Source organism: Antechinus flavipes, chromosome 5 (genome assembly GCF_016432865.1).
Source record: "Antechinus flavipes isolate AdamAnt ecotype Samford, QLD, Australia chromosome 5, AdamAnt_v2, whole genome shotgun sequence".
In the NCBI taxonomy this organism is placed as follows: domain Eukaryota; kingdom Metazoa; phylum Chordata; class Mammalia; order Dasyuromorphia; family Dasyuridae; genus Antechinus; species Antechinus flavipes.
In genome coordinates, this window is record NC_067402.1 from 248294309 (window position 1) to 248311393 (window position 17085).

At 34.6% G+C, this 17085-nt stretch overlaps 1 protein-coding gene across 4 annotated transcripts in view; it reads left to right on the forward strand.

The window, feature by feature from the left end:
- The window catches only part of ACSS3 (acyl-CoA synthetase short chain family member 3), a 302555-nt gene that overhangs the window by 270248 nt on the left and 15222 nt on the right, over window positions 1–17085 (forward strand). For all 4 annotated transcript variants that reach the window (XM_051962868.1, XM_051962869.1, XM_051962871.1 and 1 more), the window contains 3 exons: window positions 4675–4738; window positions 14829–14910; window positions 15879–16001. In XM_051962868.1, coding sequence (XP_051818828.1) covers window positions 4675–4738; window positions 14829–14910; window positions 15879–16001 — 269 coding nt within the window. The remainder of the gene's footprint in view (window positions 1–4674; window positions 4739–14828; window positions 14911–15878; window positions 16002–17085) is intronic.

The window sequence follows — 17085 nt, forward strand, 5'->3', positions numbered from 1 at the left end:
ATTTAGTTTATCCCAGACCTGAAAATTCACTTCCTTTATAAAATATCTTTATTATATATTTAAAAGTATTGGCAAATTGTACATAATAGCTTTACAATTTCATGTGCAATCTTTTTAAAAATTATAGTTATGAAAATGCCTATTTTAGTCCATAAATTAAAAATAAATCAATTTTTTGAAAATAGATTATCCTTTCTAATTTTCATGTAGCCATTGCCTAAATACTTCCAATGAGGAAGAATTTACTATCTTTCTAAGTAGACAATTCTGCTTTTGATGGGCTTGAATTATTAGGAATGTTTTTGTTATCGTTATCAGTCCTAAATTTGACTATGATTTCCATCCATCACTCTTCATTCTTCCCACTAGAGCTAAATAGAACAAATGTAATCTCCTTTTTCCATGTCAGCCTTCCAAATGTCTGCAGATCTTTGCTATGTCATCTTCTTCAAACTAGACATCTCTAGATTCTTCATCAATTCTTCAAACACTATAGAAGTTCATCTTTTTTTGTTCCATGATCTCCTTTGACAGTTTGATGAAAATTCTGAACCCTTTCTTAGAATAATATTTTTACATGCAAAAAATAAAACATGTAAGGTTACAAAGGAAACCAATCATCATATTGAAATAAAGTTATCAAAATATTTTTTAAGCTCCAAGAACCAAGATCATGAAACCCTGTTAGAGAATACATTGGTCTGCATTCTTTCATTTTTTTCCTATAAGAATAGCACAAGAGATATTATTAAATATTAAAATTTGGATAAATTATTTTTTCAGCATTTCCATGATCTGTCCAGTTGAGTTATAGTGTCAAAAAAGGAAGTGAGTACTGTTCTCTTTCCTAGACATTCAATAATTATATAATCTCTTTAATAATGTACTATGGAAATTTGCTAGAAGTTGATAACAAGTTCACTGGCCTAGAGTTAATCAATGCCATTCTCCCTTTAAAAAAATTTTGGAACAGTATTAGCTCTTCTTGCTCTGTGTGCTACCTCTTCATCTCCACAGTCTTTAAGAGATGACTGATAATGTTTTTTAAATATCCAAGAACATTTTTCATTTGGACCAGATAACTTGAACTCATCTGTGTTCTGGAACTCTCTTACTATCTCCTAACCTTGGGTATCTACTCATGAAGAACAAAATAAATTTGCCTCCTTGCTTCTGTTCTTTGCTAAATTCTCTTGGAATTTAGACTGTTTTTAATTGGCATTACAATTACAATAAACTTTGCTCCTTGACTTGGAAATGGATTCAAGCCTGCAAATTCTTTTGAGACTCCTACACATACCAGTCTGTGACCCCCAACCTTTTGGGGTCCCTTCCCAACCTCAACAATAGCATCTACCTCCTAGGCTTGTGAGGATCAAATGAAGTCATATTTGTAAAGTGCCTTGCACAGTGCTTGGTACATAGGTGGTACTTAATAAATACTTATTTCCTTTGTTCCTTCCTCCATTAGAATGTAAGCTTCTTGACTGCTGTAACTGGTAGACGTTTGTTTTTATATTCCCACTCTTTGGCACAATGCTTGTCAAGTATTAAAAGTGCTTAATAATTTTTTTTTTGTTATTGTTCATTCATACTTTCAAACAAACAAATAAACAAAAAAGTGATGGATTCTTTTGAATCCATACTCCTCTTTTTCTTCCTCAGTGGAATTTATATGTCTTCAGGGTTTCATTCTTGTGAGTTTCTCATCTTTCCTATGCTTACTTCCCATCTTTTCTCTGAACTTTGAAATCTCTTCTTCTGAAATCTAGGGTATTTATTAGACTATGACTGGCTTTCCTTTCCTTCTCTATTATAAACTTTAAGACTAGAATTCAAAATCTTTAGTAGGGAAAAATAAATACTTGCTTCCTTATAGCAAGACAGACATGGAATTATTTTTTCTTTGACTCAGGTTGTGAAATGTTTTTTGTCATATTGTTACTTCTTAAATGATAAATTTGCTTCTAAAACAAATGTCACTAAGACATTTGACAGTTTTTCTCATGTGGAAGCATCACTGATGATTTTTACAGGGCAGAAATGCTATTGATGTAGCTGAAGTAGCACCAGATGTTGTTATTTAGGCATCAAAAGTTGAAGTTCAGTCATGTGAAGAATTCACAATGGCCATTCTCTCAGCCAAAAGGTAAGTTTATTTAGGGGAAGAGGTTGCAGACAAAATAAGAGGTACAATAGACACCAGGAATAGTAAATATGAAATAGAAGGGGAGAGCATATATAGACAAGTTTCTTAATAGAAACTCACAATGACCAGTAGAAAGGGAGCACCCCATGAGGTTGGGGTATGCTCTTAGCTGGCAGGTTAAATTCTGAAAGGAACTTAGCACCCTAAAGGAGTTAATTAGCTAGTAGGGCACAGTGGAGTGAGGAGAGATGCCATGTGCCATGGGAGAGAGATAAGGAGAAAGACACCATGAGAAGGAGTACAGTGGGGTACTTTCTCAAAAGAGAGCAGTAGAGAAGCTATGGTCCATTAGATATTTTATAGGGAAAATTTATCCTCAGGGATTTGATTTAATTAGGATTTCTGACTGGATTACTCCAAAGGGTGGGACCATAGAAGTTTCTTTGTATCAACCACACCCACCACTCAGGACCTCATCCCTATGACAAAATAATTGACTTATTTCTCCCTACCAAGTAAATTACAAGGAGTTCAGCTGCTTCTACCAAAACAAGCCTGTTCCCTGCATTGCTTTTATTAGGAAAGCAGCTTTTAGGTTCCTATATTTCCAAGAGATGGTTATTGAGAGAGATGTTAAATGCATTTATCTTTTGACTTTCTACTACATGTTTATGTCTGGTTGTAAGAAAGAGTTAAACTTTGCTGCCCTATGGGCAGGCTATGACAAAAGCCTTCATTCTTTGGCAGGCATGTCATTCACATACAGAAACTCTGCCTGGGGACTCAAACCTTCAGTGTTTATATTCAAGAAAACACTAGCTTTTTCAGATAGTTTACTGATTCAAGATTTTCCAGAAATTCAGAAACATTATTATTTTGGGTTTTGTTTTGTTTGGTTTTGTCTTTTTAATTCACAAGAAAGAAGTAGTCACCTTTGGGGAAGGTGAAAGAAATAGCCTCTTTCTCTTCCCAAGAAAGCCATGCTGGTTTCTAGTTTTCATAATAAAATGGAAGTTGAAACCACATCAAGGATTTATTGAGATCTCAGGAGAACTTGATGATTTATTTGCATGGGAAGCATATAATGAGAAGGGAACTTAATAAAAGTAAAAGCCAACAGTATCTTGTGTCATTTCAATGCAGAGGCAGCTCAGTATTGAAAGCCATGTGACAGTATCAGGAAAATTATTAAGATCAGCTCTTCAAGGATTACAGTAAGGTGATCCTCATTCTGATAGGTCATTTTCTTTTATGAATGTCTATAGGTCACAATTGAGATATGAAGAATTTTGAGGGGAAGAGGGAGAGCTAGATCTGTTTAAATTAATGGTTCTTTGCAAGGACTCCATTTGTTTTTAAAAAATGTTTTGTATAATTTATTGACTGTATTTTTGTTGAGGTTGGGTTGTGACCAGTGTCACAAGGTGTCTCAAAAGAATTTGAATTTATCTTCTAGTCAAGGGGCAAAGTTTTATTGAAAGTAATGGTACACTATTATAAAGTAGACTGAATTGTAAGGGAATTCAGTAAAGGAAACAGAAGCAAGGAGACACATTTATACAGCTTTCAATCATAGATATGCTAACTCTATGTCTCAAGGGTAGGACTAGGGAATAATCTCCAGATGAATTGAGGGTAGTCCCTGAAATTTGATTAGCACTGATCAGATCATCAGTCAGCAATGAACTGAGAAGCATTCTATTCAGAACCATACAGCTTGGGCGTAGGAATTTTCTGAGGCAGACTAAAATCAAAAATTTTATGATTTCATATTACATCATTTTGACTACAATATTGAATTCTAAATCAATATAATAGATTTCCCTTGTAATCCTTTGTATTTTATCTTATATGTTAAAAAACATTATTTAGAGAAGGAATCCATGTTATAAAACAAAGGTTATGATCCCAAATTTAAAGCAAATTCCAATTGTACTTAGTCCCTTTGTGATCTTGGAAAGTTTAGTCTACCACTCTGAGCCTCAGTTTCTTTATTTGTAAAAAAAAAAAATCGTTGGAAAAGATCTCAAAATTTTTTTTTCCAAATCTTGATATTGTGCCATTGATTCCCAGTAAACCTTTCTTCTTTTTCAGATTCAGCTTATCTTTATATCTTTAGGGATATAAAATATTTACAGTGGTATTAACAGCAAATGCCAACCATATCTTATTTTAGGATATCTTTGGCAGAAAAATGATGGTTCTCCTCAAGCTCTGCATCTGTGCTAGGGGTTTTTTTATTATTTATTTTAAATAAGGAATGTATTGGTCTGTAGCCTATTACTATTGTATATTTCTATTCTTTGGGGAAATATCTCTTATAAGGAAATATTTCTCTAGAGAAAATGTTTCTTAAAAATTAAAACATATTGTTCTATAGAACAATTTTTGTTGTTTGAATCAGAAGAATGTGAAGGTATGCTCTATTTCTATTTTTAATTATTTATCTGGAAATCCTCAATAGCCTTTAACTTGAATATCACTTTTATCCCAAACTTATTTTTTTTTTTAATTTGACTTTACAGTAATGATTTTGGATGACAACATGCAAAAACTGAAGGCCCGTACCTTGGGAAATATTGTGGTAAAGTAAGCAACATTTCTAGAATCAATTCATAAGATACCAGTCATTGCCTTAAAGAAGACTGTATAGAAGCATGCAAAATAAGACAATCTGCGGTGACCATTCTAGTGATGATACTGATGATGGTGGAGGTTAGGTTATTGCTCAAGTCATTGACTTCTTAGTTGGATTCTGGGGAATATCTTGGTTCTCAAATATGGGACCAAAGTGTTAAAAATTGCAGGCCTTATACCAGGTCATCCCATGATTGAGGATACTCATCCGTCCCTTTATAGATGATATTTTTACTTCTCTAACTAGATCATGACTGAGGTATAGAACTGAAAAGGAGTCTTAGAGGCTTACTAGCTCTGCCCCTTTGTTTTGATGAGTCCTTGAAGTTTAGGGCTAGTTTTGACAGTCACACAGGTGGTAATTGGAAGAGCCATGATTTGAATCCCAAGTTTTCAGTCTCCAAAACTTGGAGGAGAAATAGCTTCTTTTCTAGACTAACCTATTCTAGATAAGATTCTTAGGAGAAGCTCATTTCCTAGAACATTAGAACTGGAAGGAAATAGATACTCTGAGATATGATATCACTTGAGAGCACTAATTTTGAACAGAAGTGTTTTTTCCCCTCATTTGTTCATTTTAATGAAAAGCAAAAAAGAAATGTAAATATTCATCTCTTTTAAAGTATCTATTAACTCATCTGACTTTAGTCAAAGTTGGCAATTTCTAATAGAAAATCAAAGAATCTGAAAGCAAAATTTTAAAAAATAACAAGTCATTATTTTTATTTTAGGAATGATGCAAGAATTCTTTTCCTCACATATTAACCATGTACAGAGATAGTTGTTGTTGTTGTTATTCTTCTTCTTCTTCTTTTCTTCTTCTTCTTCTTCCTCTTTCTTCTTCTTCTTCTTCTTCTTCTTCTTCTTCTTCTTCTCTTCTTCTTCTTCTTCTTGTTTTTCTTCTTCTTTCTCTTTTTCCTCCTCTTTCTCCTTCTTCTTCTTTCTCCTCCTTCTTCCTCCTTATCCTTCTTCTTCATTCTCCTCCTTTTCCTCCTCCTCCTCATTCTTCTCCTCCTCCTCCTCCTCTTCCTCTGCTTCTGCTGCTTTGTCCTCCTCCTTCTCCTCTTCCTCCCTCTCTGCTGTTGCTGCTGCTTTGTCTTCCTCCTCTTCTTCTGCCTGCTCTTCCTGCTCCTCCTTCTTTTCCCTTCCTTTTCCTCCTTTCTCCTTTTTTTTTTTTTTCTGCTCCTCTTTCTCCTTCTACAACCTTTAAAAATTGGGGATAATAATCATGCTGATGCTGATGATAACAACTAATATTTATGTAGTGTTTTAAGATTTAAGCTCTTCACATATACTATCTCATTTGATTCTTCCAGCAATCTTGTGAAGTAGGTGCTATATTTATGTTCATTTTTCAAAAAAGAAAATTGAGGATAAGAGAGATTAAATGATTTGCTCAGAGTCACACAGATAATCACCCAGCCAGATGTCTGCCTGGTTCCAGGCACTGTGTTATAAGCACTGATTAGTGTCTGAGACATGAATTCTGACTCCAAGCCAGGCTCTTCTCTGTTCTACCACCTACCTGCCTATTGTAGTTTTTGTATCAGTTTTTATCTTCATAATTGAGAAATCATAAGCATTTAACCTTAATCATTCCCCCTTTGTTCTCTTTCTGATATAATAGCAATAGTCAGTCTAGTTTCTAGATATTGATGCAATTCTAGAATTGATGCTGGATTTATTTTATTGTGAGAGGAAACTCCCTATACTAAACCAGGCCTGCATGTCTTCTGCAACTTATAGTCTTAATGCCTATGGTTCTAGTTTAAGTTTATCATTCAATAAGTATATGTCAAAGGTAAGACTTAAACTCAGCTCTCTGACCATCATACTATGCTGCCTCTCTAGAGGTTTCTATTTAAAAGGTGTGATATACCACTACCCCTATATATACACACATATACTAACTTATATATGCATGGATATGAATATATTTCCTTCCTCATTCCCTCTTTTTCCCCCCTTAAAAAAAAATCTGCTACTCACACCCTAGCTTTATGACCCAGGACTTAACTTTTCAGTGCTGCAAGAAAATCCCTGACATTGTAAATTTCAGAATACTTGTGGTTCTCCATTATCCTTATTGAGTGGATCCAGAATAAACTAAAACAATAGAAAAAGTAAAATTAGGTCCTAATAAATTCTTTAGGAATATCCAAGCTTGAATAAAAATTGATTGGGCTTTTTTTTTTTTTTTAAATCTCATTTGCTTTTGAGGAATGTGTGAGGTCTCTCTGTTATTGAGTATTGCTGGTATGGCAAAGATAGGGCCCTATGAGTGTGAAGGATGAAGGACTGAGGACTTAAGACCAAGAAAATAAAATCAGGCCTGAGACTGGGCCAACAGTGGAGGGGAGAAAGCTGCTTTGGTTGTTTGTCTTCTCTTCTTCTTCGTCCTTCTCCCCTACAACTAGTCCTGGGAAATGTCTGTGTTCTTCAGAGGGTGGTTAGAGAAAAATAGGGAACAGAAAAGAAAATACTCAATTGGAAATTCCTGTCACAATCTGCTTGGTCCAGGTAATAATAAGCATGTTCCCTGACCCTGAGTGAATCATCCATCATCCATACAATCCAGCTGTGGGTAGCTTGTAGCCAAGGGCTTTGTCCTAGATTGCCTCCTCTCTCTATGTTCTCTTTGTGACCTTCTCAGCTCCCCTGGATCCATTTATCATCTATATGCATATGATTTCCAAATAGCTATATCGAGCCTCAGTCCTTCTCTCGTGAGCTCCAGCCTTACATTCTTAACTTTATCAGACATTTCTAACTAGATGTTGCAGAGACATATCACACTGAATATGTTCCAAACAGAACTCATCTTTCCCCACCAAACCCTTTATTCCTCCTAACTTTTCCTCTTTCTATAGAAGGCATGACATTCTAACTAAGGTTCTCCTCCCCCTCCCTCAACCATTTTACCTAATCTAGCATTGTCACTTCATCCCTTGTGATATCTCTCATCTTCTCTCTACCTACATAGCTACCGTTCTAGTTAAGGTCCTCATCACATCTCCCCAGGACCACTGAGACAGACTTAACAATTGGACTTCCTATCAAATTGGTATTATTAAAATGGATATCTGTCTTTTGACCTATTCTCATGAAAGCTTAGTTTTACATGCCTCTAGAACAAAGCAGAAAGCTCTCTGACATTTAATGACCTTCACAATATATCTCCAACCCATTTCAGGAGGGATTCTGGCAATAACTGTCCTTCATTCATTTGATATTTAAGTAAAAACAGACTAGCCTGCTATTTCTCCTGATTTTGCCTTTGTTTTTCTTTGCACCCTTCTGCTTCATTTAAATTCAATTCATGTACAAGTCAAGATATAACTCTCATGATGTCATTGGTCATCTCCAGAACAAAAGACAGATGACAAGATGTATATATTATATCTTCCATGTTTGGAATGTACTCATTCCCCCCATACATTTATATACCCAACTTCTGACTCTAACCTAACTCTAATAGTAAAAGCACCTAATACACATATACTATGTATACATACACACACACACACAATATGGGACTTTAATTTTTGTCATTGTTGCCCAGCATAATAGCACAATATCTGGCAAACAATTGGTCTTTAATAAATACCTGTTGTTTGATTGAAATGACTTGTATGTCATATTCCTTCAAATTGGTGTTTTGTTTTGTTTTGATACTCAAGATCATGTTTTGTTTTGTTTTGTTTTTTAAATTGGAGCCCATAGACAAAGGTTTGGATTAGGTGGGATGTGAATGACTATGAAGTCCAACCCTCTCATTTTATAAATGAGAAAGACTGGGTTTTTTTGGGTCTTAGCCTAGAGATGTCAAATGGCTTGCCCAAGGTGATCTGTATAGTTTGTGGCAAAGCTAGATATGAATCCCAGTTTTCTGATTCCAGATCTCATTTCCCTTTTTACTGTACTGCAAATTTGTAGGAATGGGGGATAGGAGGTAGGAATAAGCTTATGATATTTCTTTATACAGGGAAATTCCCTTTACCAGTCCAAGTTAGTTTCTCCTCTTAAAGAATCTCTTCCTCTCTTCTTCCCTCCCCCCTTCTTTCTTGTCTCTCTTTCTCTTTGTCTCTCCTTTTGTATCTGTTTTTCTCTCTGTCTCTCTGTCTCTGTCTCTGTCTCTCTCCAACTCTCTCTGTTTTCCTCTCTCTCTCTTCACTCCCTCCTCCCCAGTTTCTCTGGCCCCTTCTCTCCCTTTTCTCAAGCCTGAATTGATATCCTGAGGTGATTTTATCCTGGATCCCACCTCTCCTGATTTATTCATCCTTTCCAAGAACCTAACATTTTAGGGAAGACTTTAGTCATATTTCAGCTTAGACTCTTCCTCTTCATTCCTATTTTTCCTACCCTGCTAAACTGTATTGTCTGATTCTTTCTACCTTTTCTCTTTCCCCTCTATTTCCTAGGAGCCTTTTTGTGTTGTCATTCCCTTTAAAATATAAGTTCCTGTAGCACAGAAATTAGCTTGCTTAATTGTATTTCTCCCCCAACACCCACTAGAATATTTGACATTCAGCAAGAGCTTAATACATGTTTTCTTTCTATTTATCCATAGAATTGACTTCCTTAGAATTGGTTAGAAAGCCAGAAAGCCAGAAGCAGAACAATAGTATAGCATAACTGCTTGTAAAGAGAAAATAATAAATGTTCAGTAAAGCCTAGCTCCAACTTTTTGCTTTCTCATTTCTCTTTCCCATTATTTCCCACCTCTTGACATCCTACCTTCTTCATGAAGAGTTCCCAAAATTAGCTATTATGTGATCATAGATTTAGAACCGGAAGGGTCCTTAAAGTTTGTCTTGTCCAGCATCATCATTTTACAGATGATGAAACTGGAAGCAGTGTTTTCTACTAATCATACATGGGCCAAACATAAAATTCCCATGATTCTGCCTTCATTCATCACTCGCCAAATGCTCACCAGCCTCATTCCTTGATCCTAATACAAAAAGTCTCTATATTTAAGGTATCTATATGTCCTATACTTTGGAGCACCAGCTAGTATTTGTCTTAGAAGCAGGGATTCTCTCCATTCACTTTGCTTGTGAGTGTACAGAATAGATAGATGCTTCAAAATGTCTTCCTATCTTCTTCCCTGCCTCCCTTCTTTCTTTTTTTTCCTTCTTTCCTAGGAGTGAGAGGACAACATAATAGGATTACTTTGTTTAATACATGTCCATTAAAAAAATAGCATTACATGTTCTTAGAACTGGACCATTCTCTATGGTCATCTGAGCAGGAGACAAGGTCACTTGGCAGCAGTGAGTTCTGCTGCAGGGGTTGAGTTCAAAGCGGGTAGGTAAATTATCTGTGGTTTTTAATTATTCATGCTACTGCTCCTTGTTTTCTATAAGATAACCTGAGCTAATATTTGTGAAGTACTTTGCAAATCACAAAGTGCTATATAAATGCTAGCTGTCATCATCATTATTATTAATATTATGATGTTTATTATACTTTGAAAAAAAAATCTCCTAAATCTGTTTTTCTGAATCATATTTTTGGGCCATATTTTTTTTTTAATGATTAGGAGAAACAAACTTTTGGGATATTAAAAATAAAATGGGATATGCTATTATTTAATTCTAAAATCCAGAGACTGGAAACAATTTTCTTTCTTGTTTTTTTTTTTTCTTTTTTTCTGTATCAGGTGATTTAGTATAGTTGATGTTTTTGCCCCGTTTTTTAACTGTATCATCTATTATGATTGGCTATGTAATTAGCAACTGAGAAATAACCATGGAAACCACCTTTCCCTTGTGGGTTCATTCGAATCCAAAATTGCAAGTCTTTCAACCCTTTGCAGGTTACAATGATTCATTTCAGCATGCTAAGTAGATGAACTGAAAGGATTGGGAAATAGTGTTTTTAAAAATCATTTATTGAGTTGATCTACTTTAAAGATATTTTGTATTCCTCACTGTCACTTAGTCTCTAGGGTATTTCTTGCAAAGGGAAAGAATCTTTGGTTGTTTTTAGGAACAGGGGAATCTGAATGTGATCCATTTAGTAACTTGAGAGAAATATTATTGAATCCTTATCTTAAATAATGTCCTGGTATTTAATTGAGCCTATAGTTTCTTTTACAAAGTTCTTTTCATCTTGTGGACTTTACTTTCACCTAAGATAGAAAACCTTAATGATTGTTTCCTTAAAAAAAAAATTTTTTTAAGCACCTGCTTAGAGAAGTTAATTTTGTAGGAGGAAAAGTCATCTTTTTCAAATTGCAAAGAGGCTAGAATGATCAGGACTTTTATGAGGCACTCCCATATTCATTCCAAACGTTTGGAATAGAGAAACATAATTATGAGTCACTAGTTTACATATAACACTGAGGTAGACAGAAAATGAAAGAAAAACTTATTTAGAATGGCTATAGAACATACTTAGTAATCACTGTTATTAGACAAATAGATGAAACTGTTTATAATCAGTTCAGTAAAAATGATCAGTTGTTTTTGTGCCAAATTCCATCTGATTCTGTGGCCAATTCTGACTTTTTTTTTTTTTGACACCTGTTCCTCTTTTATTTAAAAGAGCAGTTAAGAATGTGCACTATTGTTTTTTTTCACATTTGCTGGTACACAGTGCTGGATGAGTTGAATAAAAGCTAATGATGTGACAAGTTCACTCTTTAAAATTGGAAGAAAAAAGAAGTGTAATTATGCTTAAACATGGACTGGTTTGTAGAATTCTAAATCAAAATTGTCATGTTGTCTTTTGGCAAAAGACTGAGATTATGGTATATTTGTGAAAGGCTTTTCTTCATCAGTTAATTTCTTGAGTTTTCATTAGAAGTCTTTCTAGAATTTTATAAAACAACAACTTTAAAGAAGTTAGGATCCTCACTTTCTAGTGGCTTATATTCTTATACACCTATGATATCCTCAAAATGCTTCTTCCTTTCACTGCTGAAGATTATGATCTCTCCATACCTTCTCATCTTCCATATAACTTCTATTAATAATTCAGGATAGATTTGCCTAACATAATGAAATCTTTATCCCTAGTTATTTTTAATATTTTATGGAAACCAGAATGCTTAGTTAGGGATTGGGCCTGATTCAGGGCAATCCCTCCTTAGTTTTATTTCAATATCAGAGTGTAATGAGGCACTAGTCAACAATTAACAAAAGGAGACATTCAACTTTGAGCCCTGCTTATTATCAATGTATAATGCTTATCCAAGAGATTTAGGTATTATGATGTAACTCAATGGGATGCTCATCAAACTGCATGTTATAATTTGTTCATTAAAAATGTTTCATTTTATATTTTCCTTTGTATATTATTAAATCAATGTCTTTTGAGTGTATTTTAAGAGAGTTATATAATATTTTAAGTTGCAAAATAGTTAGCTGTAACATTATCATATATAGGGAAGTCCTGCTGCTGGATGTGACCTAGTGAACATCTTTAGCAAGAATAGGTCTCTCTGTTTTATACTTCACTTGATATTAATGATCAAAGAATGAAAGTCATTATAGGGAGCTACATAAGTAATATAAAGTAGATACTATATAATGTAGTATTATTTCAAGAGGAAGAGAGTCCTAATAACTGGGGAGGGGAGTGAGGAGACAAAAGAAGCTGTAGGAGGTTTCACCTGAGCTTTGATTGAAGGCGATCAGGATTCTAAAAAATCGAGATAAAGAAGAAGGTTTACATTCCAGAGAAAAGCATTATATCACCCTGAGTCATGAAGAGTATAGAAAAACTTAAGCTCTAACATTTGACATTAGGGTACTTAAAATTTAAGCAGGCAAAGAAAACATATACAGATAGAATATAGTATGTGAGTGACACTGTGCTGCCCAAGTAAGTACTCGTGGGTCATAACTTTCAGCACTATCATACTATCAGCACATATTTTCAGCATTAGCATTTTTTTCCATCTTTTATGTGAAAGATGGAGATTGAATTGTTGAAAAGTCTGTGATTTGATATCAACAATATCATGAGAACATGATGAGAACAATGTCATGAGAAACAATAATCATGGGAATGTGATGTAGGAGTGATAGATAATATTTTATTGTTCATTTTCTAATCGTGTCCAATGCTTCATAACCCCATGTGGGGTTTTCTTGGTAAAGATACTGGAGTGATATGCCATTTCTTTCGATAGCTAATTATTATAGATGAGGAACTAAGGCAAACAGGGTTAAATGACTTGCCCAGCACCACACAGATAGTAAGTACCTGAGGCCAGATTTGAATTCAGGCAGAGTCTTCCTGGTTCTAGACCTACCACTGTGCCACATAGCTGCTCATTAGTTATATTTATCAATAGGAATTTCCTGAAAGAAAACAAAAGGGGAGAAATATAGAATCAGAGGATAATGGATTTAGAGCTAAGAGGCACCTTGTGGCCATTGAGACCAACCTTTTTATTTTATAAATGAGGAAAGTGAGGGACAGAGAGTGTAAGGGGCTCATTCAAGTTCACAAGTTAGTAAGTATCAAAGGAAGGATTTAAATTCAAGTTTTTTTTTTTTTTGTTTTTTTCTAACTTTAATTCATCTTTCCAGGCATACTTCATCTAGACAGAAAAAAAAGATAGAATTAGAGAGATAGACTTCCTGGATTGAAAATGATCTTTTATTACTTGGTCTTAGTTTATACTTGTTATATAACATTCATTTTTTATTTATTGTCATTAGGGTCATGAGAGGTATTGTAGCATAAACAATAAAGGACTGACCTTTGTAATCAGGAAAATCTGGTTTCAATTGCTGCCTCAGATGGATTCTAACTGCGTGGCCATGGATTATATACCAAGGTGCATTAGTGGAGTATATTTCCATACTGGAAGGTTTACTATCTGAATGATATAGAAAGAAAGACAGGGTATACATAAACTGTAGCAGGGACTTTGTCTTCTTTCTTAGCACCAACAGAAGGTAAGTAAAGATTGTATTAAAGAGACAAAGAGAACTTAATAGGAGGTCTGGTTCATATGGTATATTGTTTGCCATGGAATAAACTAGAGATTGCTAATGGGGAGAGAAAAAGGTACTTAGCTTTGTGAAGGAGATTTCCTCTTCTAAAACCTGGAGTAGTTTTGGTGATTCTCAATCCCATCCCCAAATTGCAAAAGTACAAGGAGACACCCAGATGTTCAGAAACAGTTAATTCTCTTTATAGTTTCTAAGGTGACACTATTGTGCACAGAGTGCCAGGCCTGGAGTCAGAAAGACTTCTCTTCCTTGAATTCAAATCAGATCTCAGACACTTATTAGCTGTGTGTCCGTAGGCAAATCACTTAATCCTATTTGCCTCAGTTTCCTCATCTGTAAAGTGAGCTAGAGAAGGAAATGGCAAACTACTCCAATGTCTTTACCGAGAAAACAGGGTCACAAAGAGTCAAGCATGTAAACAACTAAACAATAAATGACTTCTAAATTCCTGTCCAATCTATGATCTTATCTATTTTATCTTATCTATCTTAGGACTTATTCCATGAAAGTGACTTTACTTCTCCTTATTCTAATTTTTTATTCTGTTATGTTGCTAATACCCTGGTGACTGCTCAGCATAAAAATGTACCAAATATGCATGTCACACAAAGAACAATTATCCTTGCACTTTGTTTCAAATTATAACTTTGCTCCAGCTACCTGTATGACTTAGGAGAAGTTATTACTTTCCCCATTTATAAAATGTGAAATCACCTATAAAACTACAAGATTATTCTAAATGACCTAGGAGGTTTTCCATCTTTAGTGCTACAATTCTATGCTTTTATAAACCCATCTGAACCTCAGTTTCTCTATCAGTCAAAAGATAATGAATGAATGACTTCTAAGATTTCTTCCAGTTCTAAATCTGTGATTCTGTGACCCCTGATCCTCAGTGGTTTGGGCCTCTGTAGTCATAGCTGACTTGTAGATTTGGAGATGAAAGAAATACAGTGTTTTCCATCGAATAGTTGTTACTCGGTTCACCGACCCTCTGATCTGTCTCCCTATATAAACTTTCATTCAATCTTACCTGCTGAATGTTAATCTCTATATTTTCTTTTAAGGTTGCCTTTGCCTCCTGGATCATTTTCGGGACTCTGGAAAAACCAGGAAGCCTTCAAGCATTTGTATTTTGAAAAGTTTCCAGTAAGAACCTTTAAGATTCCATTTCAGATGAATCTGCTCATCATCAAACTTATTCACACAAGAAAAATACAGGAGTATCTTGTCCATAAAATCTTATGGAAAAAAAGGAAATTTAAAAGACTATCGGATTTCAATCTCTGCTTCATGAGTTGTGAATTGCTCAAATTGTTATTTAGTCCAAGTCAGCATTTATCTTATGGGATTGGTGGCTCAACTACCTCCCTAAGTGGCCTATTTTAGAGTCAAAATCACCTTCCCTTACTTTCTCACTGTGAGAAAGTTCTTTTGTAGATCTAACCAAAATCATTTATCGCATTTAATTTCATTTCTTTGTTTAGTAACTCAGAGTGGAAAAACTTTGCCACTGGATTAGAAAAATTTTTTTAAAAATCGCTTCATGGCTAGCCTTCTACCTCTTTATACTTAGGGAAGATAATTTTTGGGGGTGGGGTGAGGGGGGAAAGGGAAGAGGGAGAAACCCAAACATTCTCTTACTGAGACTTTGTTTGAAGCAATTCTACTCAGTAGATTTTGGGATTCTCATCCATGATAAGGCATTAGGATAGAACAAGAGTAGAATGAACTATGTGATACCTATTAAATATTAACATAGAAAAAAATCTAATTATGAATCAAGAAGAAATCTGCCAATCAAGTATTGTGTGCTACTGATGGATATTGAAACAACACTTTTTCCATTAAGACAAGAAATTGGGTTCATAAACTTTGTAACTCACTTTGTTAACTCAACTTGGATATACACAAAAAACTTTTAATTTATTACTAGTTGTTTAAGGACCAACAGAATTTGGCAAGCTTTGAAAAAACAGCTCAGTAACCTTATAACACGTAAGATTGAAGCAACCATTTCTCTTATACTTTACAATGTCCTCAGTTTAAAGTTAATATATTAATACATGACTGCTAAAATACATTTATTTTGATCTTGTGGGATCTTCTGTTTATAGGGTTATTATGACACCATGGATGCTGGTTACATGGATGAAGATGGCTATTTGTATGTTATGTCTAGAGTTGATGATGTAATCAATGTAGCAGGTCACAGGATTTCAGCGGGTGCCATTGAAGAGGTATTAAAGAATACTGGATATTGAATTCTCTTCCAAAAGGTGAATTTGGATAAGACTAGACCTGCAGTTTCATTGAATAGCGACCTCCTAGGTGAGGCAGAATTCTCTACAAATGAATGTTGGCAGCTTCTCTTTAAGTTATTCTTCTAGAGTCGCCTAGAGTGACAAAAATTTAGTGACTTACCCAGGTGACGCAGACAGTATTTATTAGTGGAAGGATTGAAATACTGCTTTTCCTGGTTCCAAAACCAGCCTATTGACTACATCATGCTTTCTCTCTGAAGCAGAAGACAAAAAATCATTAAAAAAAATATGGAATTCTGTCAACAAAAAATATGAGCACTCATTAGTTATGACCCTTTGCTAAGTCTGTGAGGAGTGGAAGTGGAAGGGATTCTGCTTCTGCTAAGATTGGATTCATTTCAGTTTTCTGTGTATTTGATAACCCATCTGCAAAATGGAGATAATATTGTTTACATTCCATAGAGCTGTTTTGAAGGTAGGAACTTGTAGACTTAAAGGTGTTTATATGTATATGCATATATAATAATGTTTATATATATATATATATACATACACATATGTTTACTTATACAGATGGGCAATTCATATGTAACTTAGTAGTTTCAGAGTTGTTTGGTGTCTAGAAGTTTAAATGTCTTGTTCAAGGTCATGCAGCTAGTATATGAACCTAGTTTCTTCTAAACTCCAGGGCTGGTTTCTATATTACTGTATTCATTACACTCTGTATGTGTTTGTATGTGATATTATCCACACATACACACACACACACACACACACACATTATACTATAATTCCTCTCATAAATAAGTTTGTGATTTAACACAATTGCTAGTTTTACTATTGGGAGAGATAACATGAAATAGTGGATAACACACAGAAGAACCCGAGTTCAAATTTTGCCTCAGACATTTATAAGTCTTATAGCCTCGGGTATAAAAATTAACATTCTTGTGCTTTCATTTCCTCATCTTTTAAAAATTGTGGCAGGGATGATAGGAATGGAATTAATGGCTTCTAAGATCCTTTTTCAAATTAAAATTGATACTAGAATTTTTTGCTT